The following is an 18,045-nucleotide window of genomic DNA, read 5'->3' on the forward strand; positions in this document are numbered from 1 at the left end:
GTTGTGGTAAAAAAAAATGTCTCGCAGTGCATTCTGAGTCCACCTTCCTATCAGGAGGTGGGCAGCATGTTAACAAGTGCTTGTTGACTAGTTTATTGGGGTTCACGATTGAAGGGTGGCTCTAGGATTAGAGGGACCCACCACCCTGGTACAGGTCCCCATCACCACCCACCTAGATTCTTGCAAAAACCTCCCAACCCATCGTCTTGCTTCCATTCTGTTCCCTTTCATCTATTTTTTAAAAAAGTATTTTATTATTTTCCAGTTAACATGTAAAGATAATTTTCAACCTTTCTTTCTTTCTTTCTTTTCTTTTTCTTTTTTTTTCTTTTTGGTGAGGCAATTGGGGTTAAGTGACTTGCCCAGGGTCACACAGCTAGTAAATGTTAAGTGTCTGAGTTCGAATTTGAACTCAGATCCTCCTGACTCCAGAGCTGGTGCTCTATCCACTGCGCCACCTAGCTGCCCCGATCTATCTTTATTATTGCTGCCTGAATAATTTTACCCAAGGATCTGTTCGCGTCATTCTTTTACTCAGGTAGAAGTCAAACCCCTTTGGGTTGACATTCAAGGTCCTCCGGGATCTGGCATTTTCCACCCTTCCAAGCCTGTTCCTATGTTATTCTCCTCCCCATATACTTAGTGTTGCAGCCCAGCAGGCTGTATCCCCTCCACCTTGAATGCCCTTCTACAATTAGAAATATTTTCAACATTTTTTTTAATTTTAATTCCAAATTCTCTCCCTCTTGCCCCTGCCTACCCCTTGAGAAGGTAAACATGATCTCTAGTATAGATGTGAAGTCATGCAAAGCCCATTTCCTCATTAGCCTGAATAGTTGTACTTGACCTTCTACTCACAAGAACTTGGTGGGCAGGGATCCTGCCTTATCTACAGTTTGTACTTCTCCCATCAAACTGGCAAGTGGGCACTTCATAAGTGTCTAGGGAATGCATGAAACTCCTTCTGGACAACTTGGGTTTGAGCCCTTGTGGGTGGGAGGGTTTAGAGCTTCTGGGTTAGAATCCCAACTTTGCCACTTACTGCTTGTGTGACCTTGGGAAAGTCACTTTATTTTCTAGGGCTTAAGTTCTTCAGATGTAAACAGAGGCTTGGATGATACAGATGGCCCCTAAGGTCTCTTCAAGCTCTACCTCAATGGTTCTTCAGTTCTGGATTCAACAACTATATTTTTTATTTATTAAGTACCTACTATCGATCGACATTTATTAAGTGCCTACCATGTGCCAAGCACTGGGCTAAGCCCTTGGGATACAAACAGAAGCAAAAGACTGTTTCTGCCTTGGCACTTACTATGTGCCAAGAACTGTGCTAAGTGATGAGGATACAAAAAGAGGCAAAAGACAGTGCCTGTCTTCAAGGAGCTTACAATTTAATGGGAGAGGGCAGGGAAAAACACCTATGTAAACCTGTATGAACAGACAGGAGAAATTGGAGGCAATCTTAAAGGGAAAGCAGTAGCATCCAGGTCCGAAAATTACTGATTAATAGCCATCTTTGCAGCCCCTTTCCACTAACCCTGGGATGGAAGGAAGGGAGGAAGGAAGAAAAGGAAGAAAAGAAGGGAGGGATGGATAGGTGGGTGGATGGATGGATAGAGGGATGGATGGATGAATGTATGGACAGAAGGAAAGATGGATGGACGAATGGATGGATAGGTGGGTGGATGGATGGATGGATGGATAGAAGGAAGGAAGAGAGGGACAGATGGAGGGAAGGAAGGAAAGAAGGAAGGAAGGAAGAAAGAAAGGGAGGGATAGATAGGTGGGTGAATGGATGGATGATGGATGGATGGGTGGATGGACAGGTGAATGAATGGGTTGATGGACGGGTGGATGGATGAATGGATGGAAGGACGGAAAGACAGACTGATGGATGGATAGGTGAGTGGATGGACAGGTGGATGGTTGGATGGATAGGTGGGTGGATGGACAGATAGAGGGATGGACGGATGGATGGATGGACGGATAGGTGCGAAGGAGGGGAGGACTAGAGGGCGGGAGTGGGGCCCAGGAAAGTGAGTGCGCACAAGGGGCTGGCGAGCCCTGGGCCCCGCTCCTGCGCCAGCGGACTCGGGTGCAGGTCCTCCCCTCCAGCTCCGCGCCCCTCGTGGGCCCGAGGCGCGCGTAGGGGCGGGCCGGGGGCGGGGCCGGGCCCGCGCGGCGTGGCGTGGAGCGGCGGCCGCCGGGGGCGCTGAGCGGGGCTGCGGAAGCGGAAGGAGCGCAGCGGCACGGCGGCGGCGCAGGCGGGCGCCGGGGCAGAGCGTCCGGGAGGCGGCGGGAGCGGGAGCCGGCGGCGCGGGACGCGCAGGACGCGCAGGAGGCCGCGCCGGGGCCCTCGGGGCTCGCCGAGCTGACGGGACGGAGGATGGGCGCGCGCGCCGGGGCCCCCGCGCCGCTGTCCGCGCTGCTGCCGCTGCTGCTGCTGCTGCTGCTCGAGCTGCTGGGGCCCGGCGCGCAGGCTGCGCGGGGCCGCGGCGCCGACAAGCAGAACACCTTCCGCCGGGCGGCCAACGGCGTCTACCAGAGCGTCAGCAGCCTGTGCGGGGAGGACAACGTGCGAGCCGTGCAGAAGGTGGGGCGCGCGCACCCCGGGGCCCCCCGCGCGCCCCGGCCCGCACCACGCGCACCCCCGCGCTCCCTGTCCGCAGCCTCTCCGACGGGGTCACCTTGTCCCCGTGCAGCCTCCTCGCCCGGGGAGGGATGCTCGGGATACGGCGTGGGGTAGCCACGGGTGGGGAGCCCCATTTGGCCTCGGGAGGGGCAGCGTGGCCCGGGGCCATTTGTGACGCGCTTAGGGTCCGGGGTGGGTGGGTGGGGCTTCCCTCTCCAGCATCCCCCTCCCTGCCCCCATCCATCTCCCGGGCAGGGGCTGAAAACGAAGGGCACTTTGGCCCGTGGCCACCTTGGGCTCCCTCTCTGGTCAGCCTGCGCTCTTACAAATCCTACCTCACCCTAGATTTTCTCCTTGGCCCTGGCTCCTTGGGGACTGCACCCAGCTGCTCCGTCCCTAGCCTTGGGGGACCCCCGGGGAAGGCTCCCTGCAGCCCCTTTCACGTGCTGCTTCGAGGCGTGGCGGGGGCTGGGGTGGGGGTGGGGGTGCTTGGCCGTAGCTGAACCCTCCTGGGGTCTGGGACCCACCGTGGACCCTGGGTGTTCTCCAACCCCTCCAGGAAATGAAAAAAAGATTTCCTTTAAGTAGTCTGACCCCTCCCCCCACCCCAACCTCCCAGTGGCTCCTAGTTTAGTCTCCTCTTAGGGGGTTTTCATCCTGCCATGACTGAGCCTCAGCCCACCTCCCCAGGGAAACTTAACAGCACATTATCCTCTTTAGGAAAATCCAGCAGAGCTTGGGCACAAAGTGCCCTTGGCACACCTTCCTCACAACTCTCTGAGCTGCACCCACATTTGGCTTTCTCTTTCCTTTTCATTATCTCTTTCCTTATAAAACTCAACCGTCTGATTTAGATGCTGTGACAGGCCTCTTTTATCAGAGCTAGGGAAGGGACCAGTCGTCGACTTGACAGTGGCCCCCAGTGGCCCCCAGCAGCAGGGTTGTGGGGCAGTGCATGGGGCCGATTAGGATCTATCCATGAGGCAGTTGCAGATCCTGGCAGAGTTCCCAGAAGTAATGACCTCTGTTCATCTTTCTCAATTGTATTCTACCTCTTCTAACGGCCTGTTATTTTTCTTCCCCCCACCCCCTCAATGGTAGGTACTTAAACCGATTCCAAGAACTGAAAGTTGTTGACTGGCACCTTTGAACCTTAAAAGAAAAGGAAGTGGAGGAATCTAGCCTTGGAAGGATTGGGGAGAACACCTGGGTCAAAGGTTTCCTTTTAGGGAGATGGAGAAGCAGGGGCACTCCAAACCGAACTTAGCTTTGTTGGCATTTACTGAAAGGTTGGGTGGAGTGACTCAACAAACCACCTTGTTGCGAGTATGTATTTTTGTAGCTTTCCCTTAGCCATCTTATCCTAATCTACCATTCCCATCCAAATCATCTGGGTGTAGGACCTGCTTTTTATCTCTGAAGTATAATACTGTCCTTGGGTTTCTAGTCTAAGGGACTAGAAACATAGTAGCAAGACAAAGGCAAAGCTGGGAGCTTATGTTCCCCAAAACACTAGCTTGTCCCACACAAATCCATGTATCAAGTCCATAGAACAAGTCGTTCATTTCTTCACCAGATAGGGAAAGGAGGCTTTGAGTCTTGAAGAAAGCAACAAAGTATCAGATTTAGATTGTAAGTTCCTTGAGAGTGGGACAGTCTTTTGCTTCTTTTTGTATCTCAACTGCTTAGCTCAGTGCCTGGCATATAGTAGCTCTTAATATATGTTTACTGATTGATCGAATAGGAAGGATGTTTAGAGGGCATTAAATACAACCCCCTCTTTTCACGATGAGAAAATTGAGGTTCAGAGGGGAAGCAGAGGGACAGCTAGGTGGCACAGTGGATAGAGCATCAGCCCTGGAGTCAGGAGGACCTGAGTTCAAATCCAGCCTCAGACACTTGACACTTACTAGCTGTGTGACCCTGGGAAAGTCAACCCCAAGTGCCTCACCAAAAAGAAACCAACGGGGTAGAAGAAGCTTGTTGAAGCCTAAGGTTAAACACCTAGTAAATAGGAGGGTTGGGTTTTGAATCCAGGTCCCTTGATTCCAAATCTAGAGGGAATCAAGAGTTTGTTTTTGTCTTTAACTTGTCTGGTGATTTCATTGGTATGAGAAAAACCCTTTGTTGGCGCTTATTGGCACTTGTTCTTTTTATTTGTATCTGGAACTCTGAGAGGTTCAGTGACTTGCCCTGTGTGGCATAGCAAGTATCAAAGGTGACACTTGAACTTGGTTCTTGTGGCTCAGGGCTGCCTCCTTAGGACGCACTCTCTCAAGTCAAAATATCGGGCTTTTTTTTTTTTTTTTTTTTTTTGGTAAGGCAATTGGGGTTAAGTGACTTGCCCAGGGTCACACAGCTAGTGTCAAGTGTTTGAGGCTGGATTTGAACTCAGGTCCTCCTGAATTCAGGGCCAGTGCTCTATCCACTGCACCACCTAGCTGCCCCATCAAGTCAAAATAAATTTAGGACGAAGAAAGTCCTAATTTGTGCTGATTTGATTTTCCATGGAATCGACACCACCTAATTTGGCAGTATATGCTTTTATTTTTTAATCCTAAAGGGAAAAAGAAGATGCTGGTAGACACTAAGCTTTACAGTTTCATTTAAATGGGTCTTTACTGGGATCATTTTGGTTAGTCCTGGAGGTAGTAACATAGCCTTTAGAAATTGATTTAGGGGTATCAAGCAGAGTTCATTAGAGTGCTGGACCCTGTAAGGAAGAACTGAGTTTGAATCTGTCACTTAACCTTCCTTTTTTTTTTTTTAGTGAGGCAATTGGGGTTAAGTGACTTGCCCAGGGTCACACAGCTAGTAAGTGTTAAGTGTCTAAGGCCGAATTTGAACTCAGGTACTCCTGACTCCAGGGCCGGTGCTCTATCCACTGCGCCACCTAGCTGCCCCTTAACCTTCCTTCTTAAATGAGGATAACTGTCTGGCTCATCCTTAACTGATGAGAGAGTCTCTAAGGAGATAATGTCTGTAAAATACTTTGCAGAATGCCATGTAAACATCAGTCATTGGTGTGTTTGTTGGGAACGTTCTGCCTATGACTCTCTTTGGTCCAGAGTCATAGATCTGGCCTTTACAAAAAAAAAAAGTGGTGTTGCATATTTACTTGTAAGAGACATATCCCTACATACAGTTTGAAGAGTTGGGCAGAAATGCATCCCTTGGAAATCTGATGAATTGGCTTTCCCTGTTTTAGGTGGCCACAAACTTCTTTCTTTGGAAGATTGGCCATTGTGTAGAGTTGACCTTGCTGGCCAACTGTTGACCTCCCACCTTTGATGTTTATTTGCTCCTGTGGCCTTGGCCAAGTGCCCTAACTTGCCTGAGCCTCACTTTCTTCATTTGTGAAAGGAAAGCGTTGGGCCTAGGTGACCTGAGTTTCTGTCCAGCCTCAAGCCTGGGATCTTGCAATTTCCTTGGACCTGTCCAAAGGACATTGAGGGGTACAGCACCAGACTGCTGGCTAATGAGAGCTTTTCTGTTCTTTTTTTTTTTTTTTTGGCGGGGCAATGGGGGTTAAGTGACTTGCCCAGGGTCACACAGCTAGTGAGTGTCAAGTGTCTGAGGCCGGATTTGAACTCAGGTACTCCTGAATCCAGGGCCAGTGCTTAATCCACTGGGCCACCTAGCCGCCCCCGCTAATGAGAGCTTAATGTGTAATTGGGGCAGTGGATAGAGCCCTGGGCCTGGAGTCAGGAAGACCTGAGTTCAGATCCCACCTTAGACTGTGTGGCCCTGGGCAAGTCACTTCATTGCTCTTTGCCACACTTTCCTCATCTATAAAATGGGGATAAGAATAACACCTTCCCATGCAGAGTTGCTGTGATGATCAAATGAGATAATAGTTGTAAAATTCTTGGCACAATTCCTGGCACATAGCAAGTACTATCTAAATATTAGCTGCTGCTGGTGGTATGGTTAAGGATGGTACAAACACAGCCATGGGTTCCACGCACAGGGAGCTTGTGATCTAGTTTGATAACCCACATGTCTGCATGAAACATTTAAATGGCCTGCAAGGCACCTTGTGACAAGTGAGACTAAGAATTGGGACATAGTACTGGAGCGGGGCAGATACAGGAGAAAAAGATGTGGCCCTGAGAAATCAGAACTGAAGGAAGGGGAACAGATCTAGAGGGGACCAAGGGGGCATTCCAGGCGGAGTAGGGGCCCATGACCTCCCATGTGGGTTGGATGGAGAGTGTATTTGCTGCTTGCTTGGCTCAGTGACTCTGAACAAGACAAGGAAAGAGTATTGTAAGGAGATGGCCTTGGGGAGAGGGAGGAGAGAGAGGGCTTGTCCTGAGGACTTTGGGTTTGTTCCTGTGTGAACGACAGAGGTAACAGCCAGTGTCTGTCCTGTACATAGGATGGTTTTGCCTTCGGGGCAGGCCAAGCTGGGCCCCCTTTCTGTGGCTCATCATCCCTTTATGGTGAAGCCTTTTTGGAGCCACAGCTGAATTTTCTTTGAGGCCACTTGCAGTTTTGCAGGAGAGTTGGGGGAGAGGAAGAGATGACACCAGCCCTCCCAGCATGACAAGGGGCCCAGGCTGCAGGACTCTTCATTGTGGTGAGCCAAAGCCCAGCGGGTCAGGGACTCGGCCCTCCCCCTCACAGTGACTCGACAAGTTGGGTTACTTTAGTTTCCTGGTCTCAGATGGTTGGTTGCACCAGGTGCAGATTGTACCCTAGATAACTTTGACGATGTTCACCAGAAAGTCCTCGTGCTCTCCAGGAGTTTAATTAAAAAAAAAAAAACCAACACAATTCAAGCCTGCTGGGAAAGGAGGTGTTTAGATTGTTTTCTTTTGGTTTGGTTTTCCTAAATGCATTGCTTGAAAAGACAAATGACCTTAAGTTCATTTGGGGGGGGGCAAGTTTTAGGCACCATCTCAACTTAAGGGACCTAACTTTAGAGCTTGAAACATTCTTTTCTTTATTTGTTTGTTTGTTTGTTTATTTTTGTGGGGCAATGAGGGTTAAGTGACTTCCCCAAGGTCACACAGCTAGTGAGTGTCAAGTGTCTGAGGCTGGATTTGAACTCAGGTCATCCTGAATCCAGGGCCAGCACTTTATCCACTGTACCACCTAGCTGCCCGAAACATTCTTTTAAATCAACAAAGCCCACCCTGTCTTTCTATAGGTGAGGGAAGTCAGGCCTAAAGAGGTTGACTTACCCAAGGTCACCTAGGTTGTAGTCATCTTCATGGGCTGGTTCTTGAAGGCAGGTGCTTAATCTCTATTCTGTGGGCTTTTCACTGGGCCTGGTTTCCTTTTCAGTAAAAGATCCTTATTGGTTTCCTTTCTTCCCCTTGGGCAAGACAAATTTCCCTGGGCTGTCAGTAGCCCCATCAGAATTTTTTATTGTAATGATACCATGACAGAGCTTTCTGGATCCATGATCAATATGAATGGTGGGATGGGGGTTTTCTTGAGATTTTCCCTTAAAATATCCCCCTCATTTCGCCCTCACCCCAAAAAAGGGATTAAATTAAATTAATTAATTATTTTTGTGGGGCAGTGAGGGTTAAGTGACTTGCCCAGGGTCACACAGTAAGTGTCAAGTGACTGAGGCCAGATTTGAACTCAGGTCCTCCTGACTCTAGGGCCAATGCTTTAAACTACACCACCTAGTTGCCCCCCCCCAAAAAAGGGATTTTAGAATTCAAATCTCAACCCAAATTTGAACAAGAATGTTCTCTACAACATTCCTGACAACTGGTATCCCTCATTTGCTTGAGAGCCTTCTGCTGAAGGCAGAGTCTTAACTGCTTTTTGAGGCAGCCAATATTCGACTTTGACACAACACTAATGTTTTCCCCCTCCATTGGTACAGATGAGTGCTCATTTCCTCAATGGTGCATCACCCCAAGAGTTGTTGCCCACTCCTGCTGAGGAGGTGGTGAGCCTCTTGGATTCTGCTGAACTCCTTATACCTCTCCCCCAAACTCTATTTTTGGCTATCAGGGTATCAGCACATTGGTCCCTCCTGGACTTTTCATGTGGTCTCAGATGATTATTTCTGGACATAGACCAGATTTATTGGAAGATAACAAGATGGCAGCCCTCAGTGGCTGGATTGTTCTGAATGCAGTTTCAAAGGGTGCTTGGGTTCCTTGGCGTTGTTCTTCCTCTTTTCCTCTCTCTTCTCCATGGCGGGGAGACATCCCAACCAACATAGTGGATCAATAATGATGTCAGCCCTTTGTCTTTATTTAGCTTAAGAACTCTGGAATCCTTCAACATCTCTTGTCTCATTATTACATCTTCCAGATGACTCAGCTCCTGGTCCACACAAGAAGCAAGACGGGATGTTAGGGGAAGGGAAAGTTGTTGTTTAGCTTTGGGCAGATGACCCTTCCCTGAAGGGCATGCTGGACAGTAGCCTCTTCTTCCTTTCTCTCCCTGCTTCCCTCCCCTGCTGCCCGAGCTTGGGGTCTTGTGTTTGTAAAAGCTTTTTACAAGGAGGGCCAGGCCCTCCACAAGACTGTCCTCATAGTCCTTTTCCCCCCGTCCCCGGACCATTTCTGTTGCCTTTTATCTCAGGCAGGGAATAGAAATTCATGGCTAATCCACCCTCTGACCAGTCATGGAAGAATATGGAGAAACGAATTTGCAGAACTCTTTATTAACTATTTCTTGGTCTTTGTAGTTTTTCTCCAGGTCAACGGAGAGATTTGTAAATGGAGTGGACATCTTAGTAGAGACACTGTGGAGACTCTGGACTGACCTGCTGGATGTTCTTGGAATCGACGGTAGGTAGAAGGCCGGCTCTTCTAATAGCTGACCAAGTCCCGTTGGGTCAGGGAGAGTATTCATAATTTGGATTCTGAAATAGGTCACAGTATTCTGGAGCGTTGGCTCCCTCTGATTGCAGTCATAACGTGTTCATCATCCGTGGTGTATAAAAGGTTTCCCTTCTCTAAGGGAAGAAGCAGAAACACTGTCATTTAACACCAGTTGAGGGACAGGCCTGGGGAGGGGGTCTATGGATGAGCTGTCCCAACGTCGGCCTCTTTCATTTTGCTATCTGTCTGTGTGTAGCTGCTGTCTTTATTTACTTTGCATTCTTTTTGGTGGGGCGGGGATCTTAGGGTCCAGTAACTGGGCCTGGGCTGTACCTCAGGCCCTTGTTACCTCTCACTTGGACTTCTGCAATAGCACCTAATACCTTCCTACCTTTCTACCACCTTCCCGTCCCACCTACAAACGTACTCTTCCCTCTCCGTCCTCCACACAGCTGACAATTGGCATTTCCCAGAGCAAGGGTCTTGTCTTGCCGTGTCATTGCTCTGCTCAAGAAGCCTCTTTGGCTTTCTCTTGATTCCTCTGTACAGAAGACAAACTTCTCCAGGTGGCATTTGCAGCTCTTGGTGACCTGCTTGCAGTCTGCCTGTCCACCTGGATTTTACCCTTCTCCTCTCATGTCCTCGGACACTTGCTCTTCCTAGTACATAACTAGAATGCTTTCCCCTATCATTTCTACCTCCCTCCACGGGTCATCCTTCCAGTTGTTACAGTGCCTGCTCTCCCTCCCTGCTACACCCTTCTAAAATTTACTTTTATTGACATCCCAGCTTCTTCAGACAAGGGATGGTGTCCTTCTTGTTTTGTATCTCTGGTGCCCACCTGGCCTATGATAGAGGGGTTTAATATTTGTTGAATGGTCGGTGAATGACTCTGAGGGCTGGCTTCTTTGTGGGTCTGACAGGCAGACCCGGGTTCTACCCTTACCCTTCATAATGCAGGTCACTGGGAACTCCCTGAGAAGAGCAGTCTAGCTCATGCAGGGCCTGCTTTTGGCCTCTTCTTTTCCCCAGGGACCTTTAATAATGACTCTTGGGAGACAACCCAGATAAAGCAATTTCCTGCAATCCCATGTAGAATCTGTGTTTACCATCTTCCCAAATTATGAAATCCCTTCCAGCAAGCCCTGAAGAAATGAACCCGATTACAGGAGATTGCGTGTGACAGGGCAGCCACTGCATTAACCTTGAGGGAATGGCGTCTGCCTTCTCCCTGAGCAGCCACTGGTAAATTGGGTACTGGACTCAAAAGAGACCCAAGGAGAGGGGCGGCTAGGTGGCGCAGTGGATAAAGCATGGGCCCTGGAGTCAGGAGTACCTGAGTTCAAATCCGGCCTCAGACACTTGACACTTACTAGCTGTGTGACCCTGGGTAAGTCACTTAACCCCCATTGCCCTGCAAAAAAAAAACAAAAGAAAGAAGGAAAGAAGAAAAGAAAAAGGGAGAGAGAGAGACCCAAGGGCTGGCCCCATCAAGTCTTCTATGATTCAGTTTTCATACCTATAAAATAGGAACAGTGATTCCCCAGTCCCCTCTGTCCTCTTGCTCAGATGTTAGAGAACAGTCAAGGGATGGACAATGGTCAAAATCCAAGGCACAGAGAGAGACCTTGACCCTTGTTTGGATGATTCTCCATAGTGAGTTTTCATTCTAGGCCAGTTACTTCCTCCCTGCTATTCAGTCATTATTTACTCTGGGAATCCCAGGCTTATGTACATTGTCTGTCTGTCTGTCTGTCTCTCTTATTTTTTTGCGGGGCAATGAGGGTTAAGTGACTTGCCCAGGGTCACACAGCTAGTAAATGTCAAGTATCTGAGGCCAGATTTGAACTCAGGTCCTCCTGAATCCAGGGCAGATGCTCTATCCACTGTGCCACCTAGCTGTCCCTACATTGTCTGTTAATGTCTTTTGCAAGGAGTATTATTTATGTTGTGACATATGATCCTCCCAACAACTCTTCATAGTTCTTTAGTTATTATCCCCATTTTTCAGATTGGGAAACTGAGACAATAAAAGACACAGAAACAGCAACTATATGTGTGTGTATATACACATATGTGTATGTATACATATGTATAGTTTAGTTGTGTCCAATTGTTCATGACCTCATTTAGGGTTTTCTTGGCAGAGATAACTGGAGTGATTTGCCATTTCCTTTTCCGGCTCATTCTACAAATGAGGAAACTGAGGCAAACAGTTAAGTGATTTGCCCAAGGTCACACAACTAGTGTGTATCTAATACAGATTTGAACTCAGGGCTATGAGTCTACCCGACTCCAGGCTGAGCACTATGGCGCCACCTAGCTCCCCCCCAATATGTGTGTGTGTATTTTTTATAACAGTGGGATTGGCTGGATTACTAGATAGCTCACATTTTCTCATGTAATAAATCCCCACGGTGAAGGGTAACCGTCAACCTAATGGAGTATGGGGGCATGGTAAAGTGGATAGAGTGTTGGTCCTGGAATCAAATCAGAAAGACCTACTGTGTGCTGCGTGTTGTGTTAAGCACTGGGGATACAGAGAAAGGCAAAAGACAGTCTCTGGCCTTGGAGCTGTAGACGGGATCAGTGGGAAATTGTCGGTGGGGAAGGCGCTAGAATTAAGAGGCGTTGGGAAAGGCTTCCTGTGGAAGGTTTCTAACTGTGCCACTGTCACATAACTTCCTGTCTCTCACCCTGTTTACTAATCAGTAAAATGGGGGTCATGGCACGTTTGGGCTTTCCCTGGTATAGCCCTGGGAAGCCAGGATGAGTGCCCACCCTGGGACTGGGGTGGTAAGTTAGCACTGTAGGACTCCCACTTCTGAGACTGAGATTCAGTCCCTGCCCTCATGGACTAACGGTCTAGCACAGGGGAGGTGGCAGTAGCTCTGGGATCCCTAACTGTTGGCATCAGACATTGTGCCCGGCTTGTCTGTGTCCATGTTTGAATTGGGGGTGGTTGGCACTGGTCCCTTGCCGCTAATTCATTCCTTTTTTCTCTCCTCTTCCTTGTCTTTCAGCCTCGAACCTGACGCATTATTTTAGCCCTGCAGCGGTGGCCAACAACCCCACCCGAGCCCTGCTGTTGGTTGGTGCTGTCCTCCTGGCCTACTGGTTCTTGTCTCTCTTCCTGGGATTTCTCTTCTATCTCTTGCACGTCCTTTTCGGCCGCTTCTTCTGGGTTGTGCGGGTCACCCTGTTCGCCCTGTCCTGTGTGTACATCCTGCAGAAGTATGAGGGAGAGCCCGAGCAGGCGGTTCTGCCCCTCTGCTTAGTGGTCGCCATTTATTTCATGACGGGCCCCGTGGGCTTCTACTGGAGGAGCGGAGGCACCAGCGGCGGCGGCGGCTCCAACCTCAGCCTGGGCAGCCACAGCCTGGAGGAGAAGATTGACCATCTTGACAGCCAGATCAGACTGCTCAACATCCGCCTCTCCCGGGTCCTCGAAGGCATCGATCGAGACAGTGACAAATGAGACGAGCCAGGTCAATCACCTTTCACCAGCTCTTGGAACATCAAAAAGCACTATGTTACTAAAAGTTACAAAGCAACAAAACGGCACATTGTGAGGTTATTGGACCACATTACAATGTTAGGCTGAGAAGAATTTAAAAAAAACTTATGTAGAATACTGAGACACCCTGAGAACCATTAGTTGTGTAAAAAAAAATATTTTTTCAAATGATAAAACCCACATTCGCTGTATACTAAAAAAATTTATCCATGCATAGAACATACAATTACTTTTTTCAAATATTTAAAGACATATTTTGTAAGGTTTTTATAAAGGCAGATTGAGTCAAGTCTATTAAAACTTTAAAGGGAAGAGAAGATTATGTGAATTTGGCATTTTAGAGAAGCTTAATCTCAAGCATTTGTTTTCACAGCTCTAAAAATACACTGTGGGTTGCACATTTTGGTGTTTCCATTTTCACAGATTGTAAGCTTTGGGGGGGAAGGGAGCCCCTAGTTGGGTTATCAGATGTCAATCGGTGGATGAACCAAATAGAAGACTTTGAGTCCAGGCCAACACACATAATTATTACAAGTGTCGTGGCCCGATTCGAGTCTATTTTTTAAAGTTAAAAATTAACTTTTCTTTTCTCAAGTCATCTTTTAAATGAAGAATCCTTTTTTTTTTTTTTTTTTTTTTGCAAGCAGGCCTGAGATTTGCGCTGTATTTTGTCATACTTGAAACTGGGACTTTCCCTCCAAAGGGTTTTAGAAAGTAAAAATAAATAAATAAATAAAATCCTAGGATCAGGCAGAGACGTGTTTTGGAGCTTTGAGTCTGAAGTTTGGTAGCAGGATGGTGGTCACCTTGATGCTCTGGACAAGCAGCTCTCAGGGGTCTGATAACCCCCTTTTAAGGGCTGCCTTGTTAGGAAATTTTGGGTCAATCCAGGAAACAAGCAGCAGCTAACCCAACTTGCAAGTTGTTTAAGCTTCCTCTCAGGATCCCTGGGCAGCAATAAGCGCTCTTCAGGTTTTATTCTTAACATTTTTAATAGTAGAATCTCTAGGTGCTTTTTGCCTGAAGTCTGTGGCATTTTCGGTGATCCTTGGAGAAGTTGCCTTGAAGGGGGGGGAGGGGGGGAGTTGGAATCACGTGAGCACTTGAGGGGACTTTGTTGGATAGAAGTGTCACCAGCATGTTTTAGTTTGCCAGGTTGCACCTCCCAGACTTATGACTCCCATCAGCTTGAGTGAAATTTGCTGAAACAAAAGGCAAAACCTCAGGGAAGTCTGCGCAGAAGCTCCTCCAGATCTTGGGGGCTGGTGGATGTTTCCCCAGGTGCCCTAAGAGGCTGGCTGTTTGCCCACTGATTTCCTCCCTGACCACACCACTAAGTGGGAATGTGGCTGAGGGGTGTGGGCAGTTGGTAGAAGCAGAAACCTGACCTGTCCAGAGCAGTTGTCATGATCTGGAGAACCCAGAATTTAACCACCTCATGTGATCTTTGTTGTGGATTTTTTTTTTCTTTTCAAGCATTTGGAAAAACCATTTTGGAGAATTTTGTGAAACTGCCGTTTTTAAGTTGCATGTAACGGAACGTGCAGCTGCTTTGATTGGCTCTCTCTCCATTGGGGAGCGTTGATTCCGATTCAGTTCAGTCTTTATGGGTAATGGTGGAAACTCCTTTTCTCTGGATTGAAATGGTGTCAGTAGTGTCATTCAAATCCTGCTGGCTCATGTCTTTAACCCCTGTGGGAGCTGGGCTCAGGGGGTAAGGGGAGTCATTTTCATTTTGGATTAGGTTCTAAGACCCTCCCCAAATTCCTTTTTGGAATTATTGTTAGTTCTCTAGATACTTAACTGCTTCTCAGTTTCCTCCTTATCATAGAATACGTGGACATGCTGTGTCACCTACAAAATGTCTTGAGTTTTTAAGTCTTTTTTTTTTTTTGGTTGGTTTGTGTGCTTTAAATTTTTTTCCTGAAGTGGAATTAGTTTATTTCTCTTCATTTTTCAAAAGTTGTAAAATATATGAGAACTATTTTGCTGGACAAAGAACAAGACCAGAGAAGGAAAAGAGGCCAATTTTTTAGTAAATTTGAAGGACACAGGGAGAGGTGTGTGTGTGTGTGTGTGTGTGTGTGTGTGTGTGTGTGTGTATACATGTTCATACATGGGAACACGATGACAGAATATGCATGGAGCCCACGGCTAAAGACTATGTTTGTAACAGGCACCATTCCTCTGAGTAGCAAAGAAGTATGAGATTTCATGCCCAATTTTTCTATGTAAGCTTATCCATGTATAATTTTATACTGTTTAATATACAGGGAAGGAGATGTCTTTTTAAATGAAGAATCTTCAATGGGCGATAGATAACATTCTTAAAAGGTTGCCGATGTCTTAAAACTGATCAGAATCCCGTATGCTAATGACAGGAACTTTCACCTGGAAGATACTGCCTACCAACCTTTGACCTTTGGCCCAGGCTTGTTTTTATCTCCTTGGGGGGCTTTTGTAGAGAAGATCTTCTGTTGGATGAAAGCTGATATTCCACAGCCACTCCTTTCCACCCCTCACCCCCCAACCTTTTCTTTTGAGCTCACCCTTTTGTATGTGGAAAAATATATTTTTGTACCATGTGTCTCACACCTTGAACAACGTTTTGTATATCTTAAATGCTGTAGGATAATGATACAGAGCAATACTTCTCATGATAGGTTCTAATGAATACTATGATGCTATTATAAATATCAACTGACCACATCAAATTAATCAGTATTAATTTCCCCACTATATCAATATCTCGATAGCTTTTTACTAAGGGTAGTGATTTTGACCAAGATAAATGCAAACTGTCCATCTCAATAGAATCTTGAAAGTTGCCACACTAAATGATTAGATATTTTTGACATTGATGGGATGATACCCCCCAAAAACAAAATAAAGGGGTATGAAAGAAATTGCATGGAAGGAGGGGGAATGTTTGGGAGTAGTTTTGGTTTTCATCAGTACAAATTTTGGCTTGTCCCATTGCATGAATATGGCATCTTCTTCCCCTTAATGTGTTGAAATATATTTTTCCATACAAAGTTCTGTTGCTGTCTCCCCTCTCCACCCCCCATACCGCATTCCCCATCTCCCACCTTTGGGCTTTAGGTTCCAACCCCAATCCCAATGATGTGGGTGGGGAGTAGTCTGCTTTGCAGCAGGATTTCTCAAATGCCAGCTTTGCCTTGCCTCCAGAATGATCAGGGGGTTAGCTTTAATTGCTTCATTTCTGCTTGGTCTGACACTCCCCTGCCCGAGTCCCCACCCCTTCTTAAACAAACAGACCTTGAGAAAAGGACATCTCTCTTGCTGGTTCGTTCTTGTTGGTGGATCTTGAAACTGGCTGATCTAACTGTAAATTCAGCTGTTGTCTTACAGTCTTTGGGTTAAAAGCTTAAGATGTCAAAACTCCGATGTGCGACCGGGGTCTGTTTTCATGTGTCACAGTTCTACAAAAGTACCTGGTTCTAGGGCAGTTTGTAAATTTTGGAGCTCTGCCTCGCATCTATAGATAATGGAATTCTCTCTCTTTTCCGGATGTGATACAGTGCTTTTAATTGCTATTTGGGTGTCAATCAGTACACTGTATAGTATCTGGTATAAATCAGCCTTGTTCCTGAATATTGCATTCTTCTGACCGTTTTTGCTAGTAAATAAATGCCTTGTCGATGCCCCATCCTGTGGAATAGAGACTGGTACTAGGTTAGGCTTTTCGACAGCTCTGTCTCTGACTGGGTACCAGTTCTCTATATTTGGCAGCTAATGGAGTTATTGACCATATGTTTAATGTCCATTTTTTTAAAATATAAAGGTTCTACTGTAACGTCAACTTAATTAACCGCATGTGTTAAATTTCTTGAATCCAGTGTTTCATTGAATTCTTGTGATGGTGATGTCAATGAGAACCCTGCAACATCCGATGAAATGATCACCCCTCTTTGCCCTGTTCCTAACTGGAAATTGTGTCTTTGAGTATGACACCAGTTGTCAGCACTGATATTAGTGATTTCATATTTTTCCTTCACCAGATTGCAGATTTAGGTAGTATTTAAGTTTGTAAAAGTTGTGGGGATTTTTTTTGTTCTTGGGTTTTGGGTTTTTTTCCTCTGTAAAACAATTTGATTTGTTGCTAGTGATGTGTGTAAGACTCAAGGCATGTGACCCTTGGGGGATCGGGTCTACAGCTATCCTTGTTGAGAATCCGAAATATATCAAACTTATTTTTACAAAGGTCTATAGACATTCCTTTATTTATTAAATGATCACCAGATTGATGTTAATGTAGTGAAATATTTGTAGGCTGATTTTAGAATCGAAATAAGATATTGTGAAAATTAAAGCTTAATAAATGTTTACCGTAATTTTGTTGTAACGGTTTCCTAAATGTTTTTGTTCAAATAGAAGTATGCAGTATTTCCGTTAAGTTTGTCTGGGGGAACCTTGGGTTCTTTTCCACACTGCTATCTGATTGGATGCTGAAAAGATCCAGCGGTTCTATTTGTGTTCATTTGTGGGAAGCTCATTCCAAATTCTAACCAACATTTAAGAAGGCATGAAAGGGTCCCTCAATGTGGGAATTGGGTATTTAATATTTTGGACCTCTAAATAATGCCTCAACCCTTTCTACTGCTACCAACTCCCATCTGATTTCTACCCAAGCTGTCCACTCCCTGGCATTTCCATCCCCATTCCCTGATGCTTCAGCCACGTGCTCCATTCTTGTACATTGTTGGCATGGGGCTCACATGGTACAATCCATCTCTTGGGTATGAAAGGAAAACTCCTTTTTAGTAACAAAGAAAGGGGATGTTTTTGCTTCATAAGGAATACATGAACACAACCCAGGAGTCTTGCATACTTCATTCAAGTGGAAGGGATGGTTTGGCAATAATGATATTTAAAGCCCCCAAGCATCAGTTTTGACAGCCTTGAGTGAGGCTTCATCATGTCTTAGATGATTTCTTTTACTGGATGAGAAGAAAGAAGAGTGAAACGGGGTGAGTGGACATTTCCATCGATGTATTCTATCACTCCTATAGCTGTTTTTTTCCTTTTTTTTTTTTCCAATTCAGAATGAGTGCTTTATTTTTTAAATTCCCACA

At 46.5% G+C, this 18,045-nt stretch overlaps 1 protein-coding gene across 1 annotated transcript; it reads left to right on the forward strand.

Annotated features, from left to right (window-relative positions):
- Positions 1-2,260: 2,260 nt before the first annotated feature.
- On the forward strand, positions 2,261-17,315 carry LOC122742149 (BRI3 binding protein). The gene is made up of 3 exons (XM_043986194.1): positions 2,261-2,593; positions 9,297-9,399; positions 12,456-17,315. The coding sequence occupies exons 1-3, from the start codon at positions 2,387-2,389 to the stop codon at positions 12,908-12,910; spliced, it is 765 nt and encodes a 254-aa protein (XP_043842129.1). The 5' UTR covers positions 2,261-2,386; the 3' UTR covers positions 12,911-17,315.
- The last annotated feature ends 730 nt before the right edge of the window (positions 17,316-18,045 follow it).

This window comes from Dromiciops gliroides, chromosome 1 (genome assembly GCF_019393635.1).
Source record: "Dromiciops gliroides isolate mDroGli1 chromosome 1, mDroGli1.pri, whole genome shotgun sequence".
Lineage (NCBI taxonomy): Eukaryota > Metazoa > Chordata > Mammalia > Microbiotheria > Microbiotheriidae > Dromiciops > Dromiciops gliroides.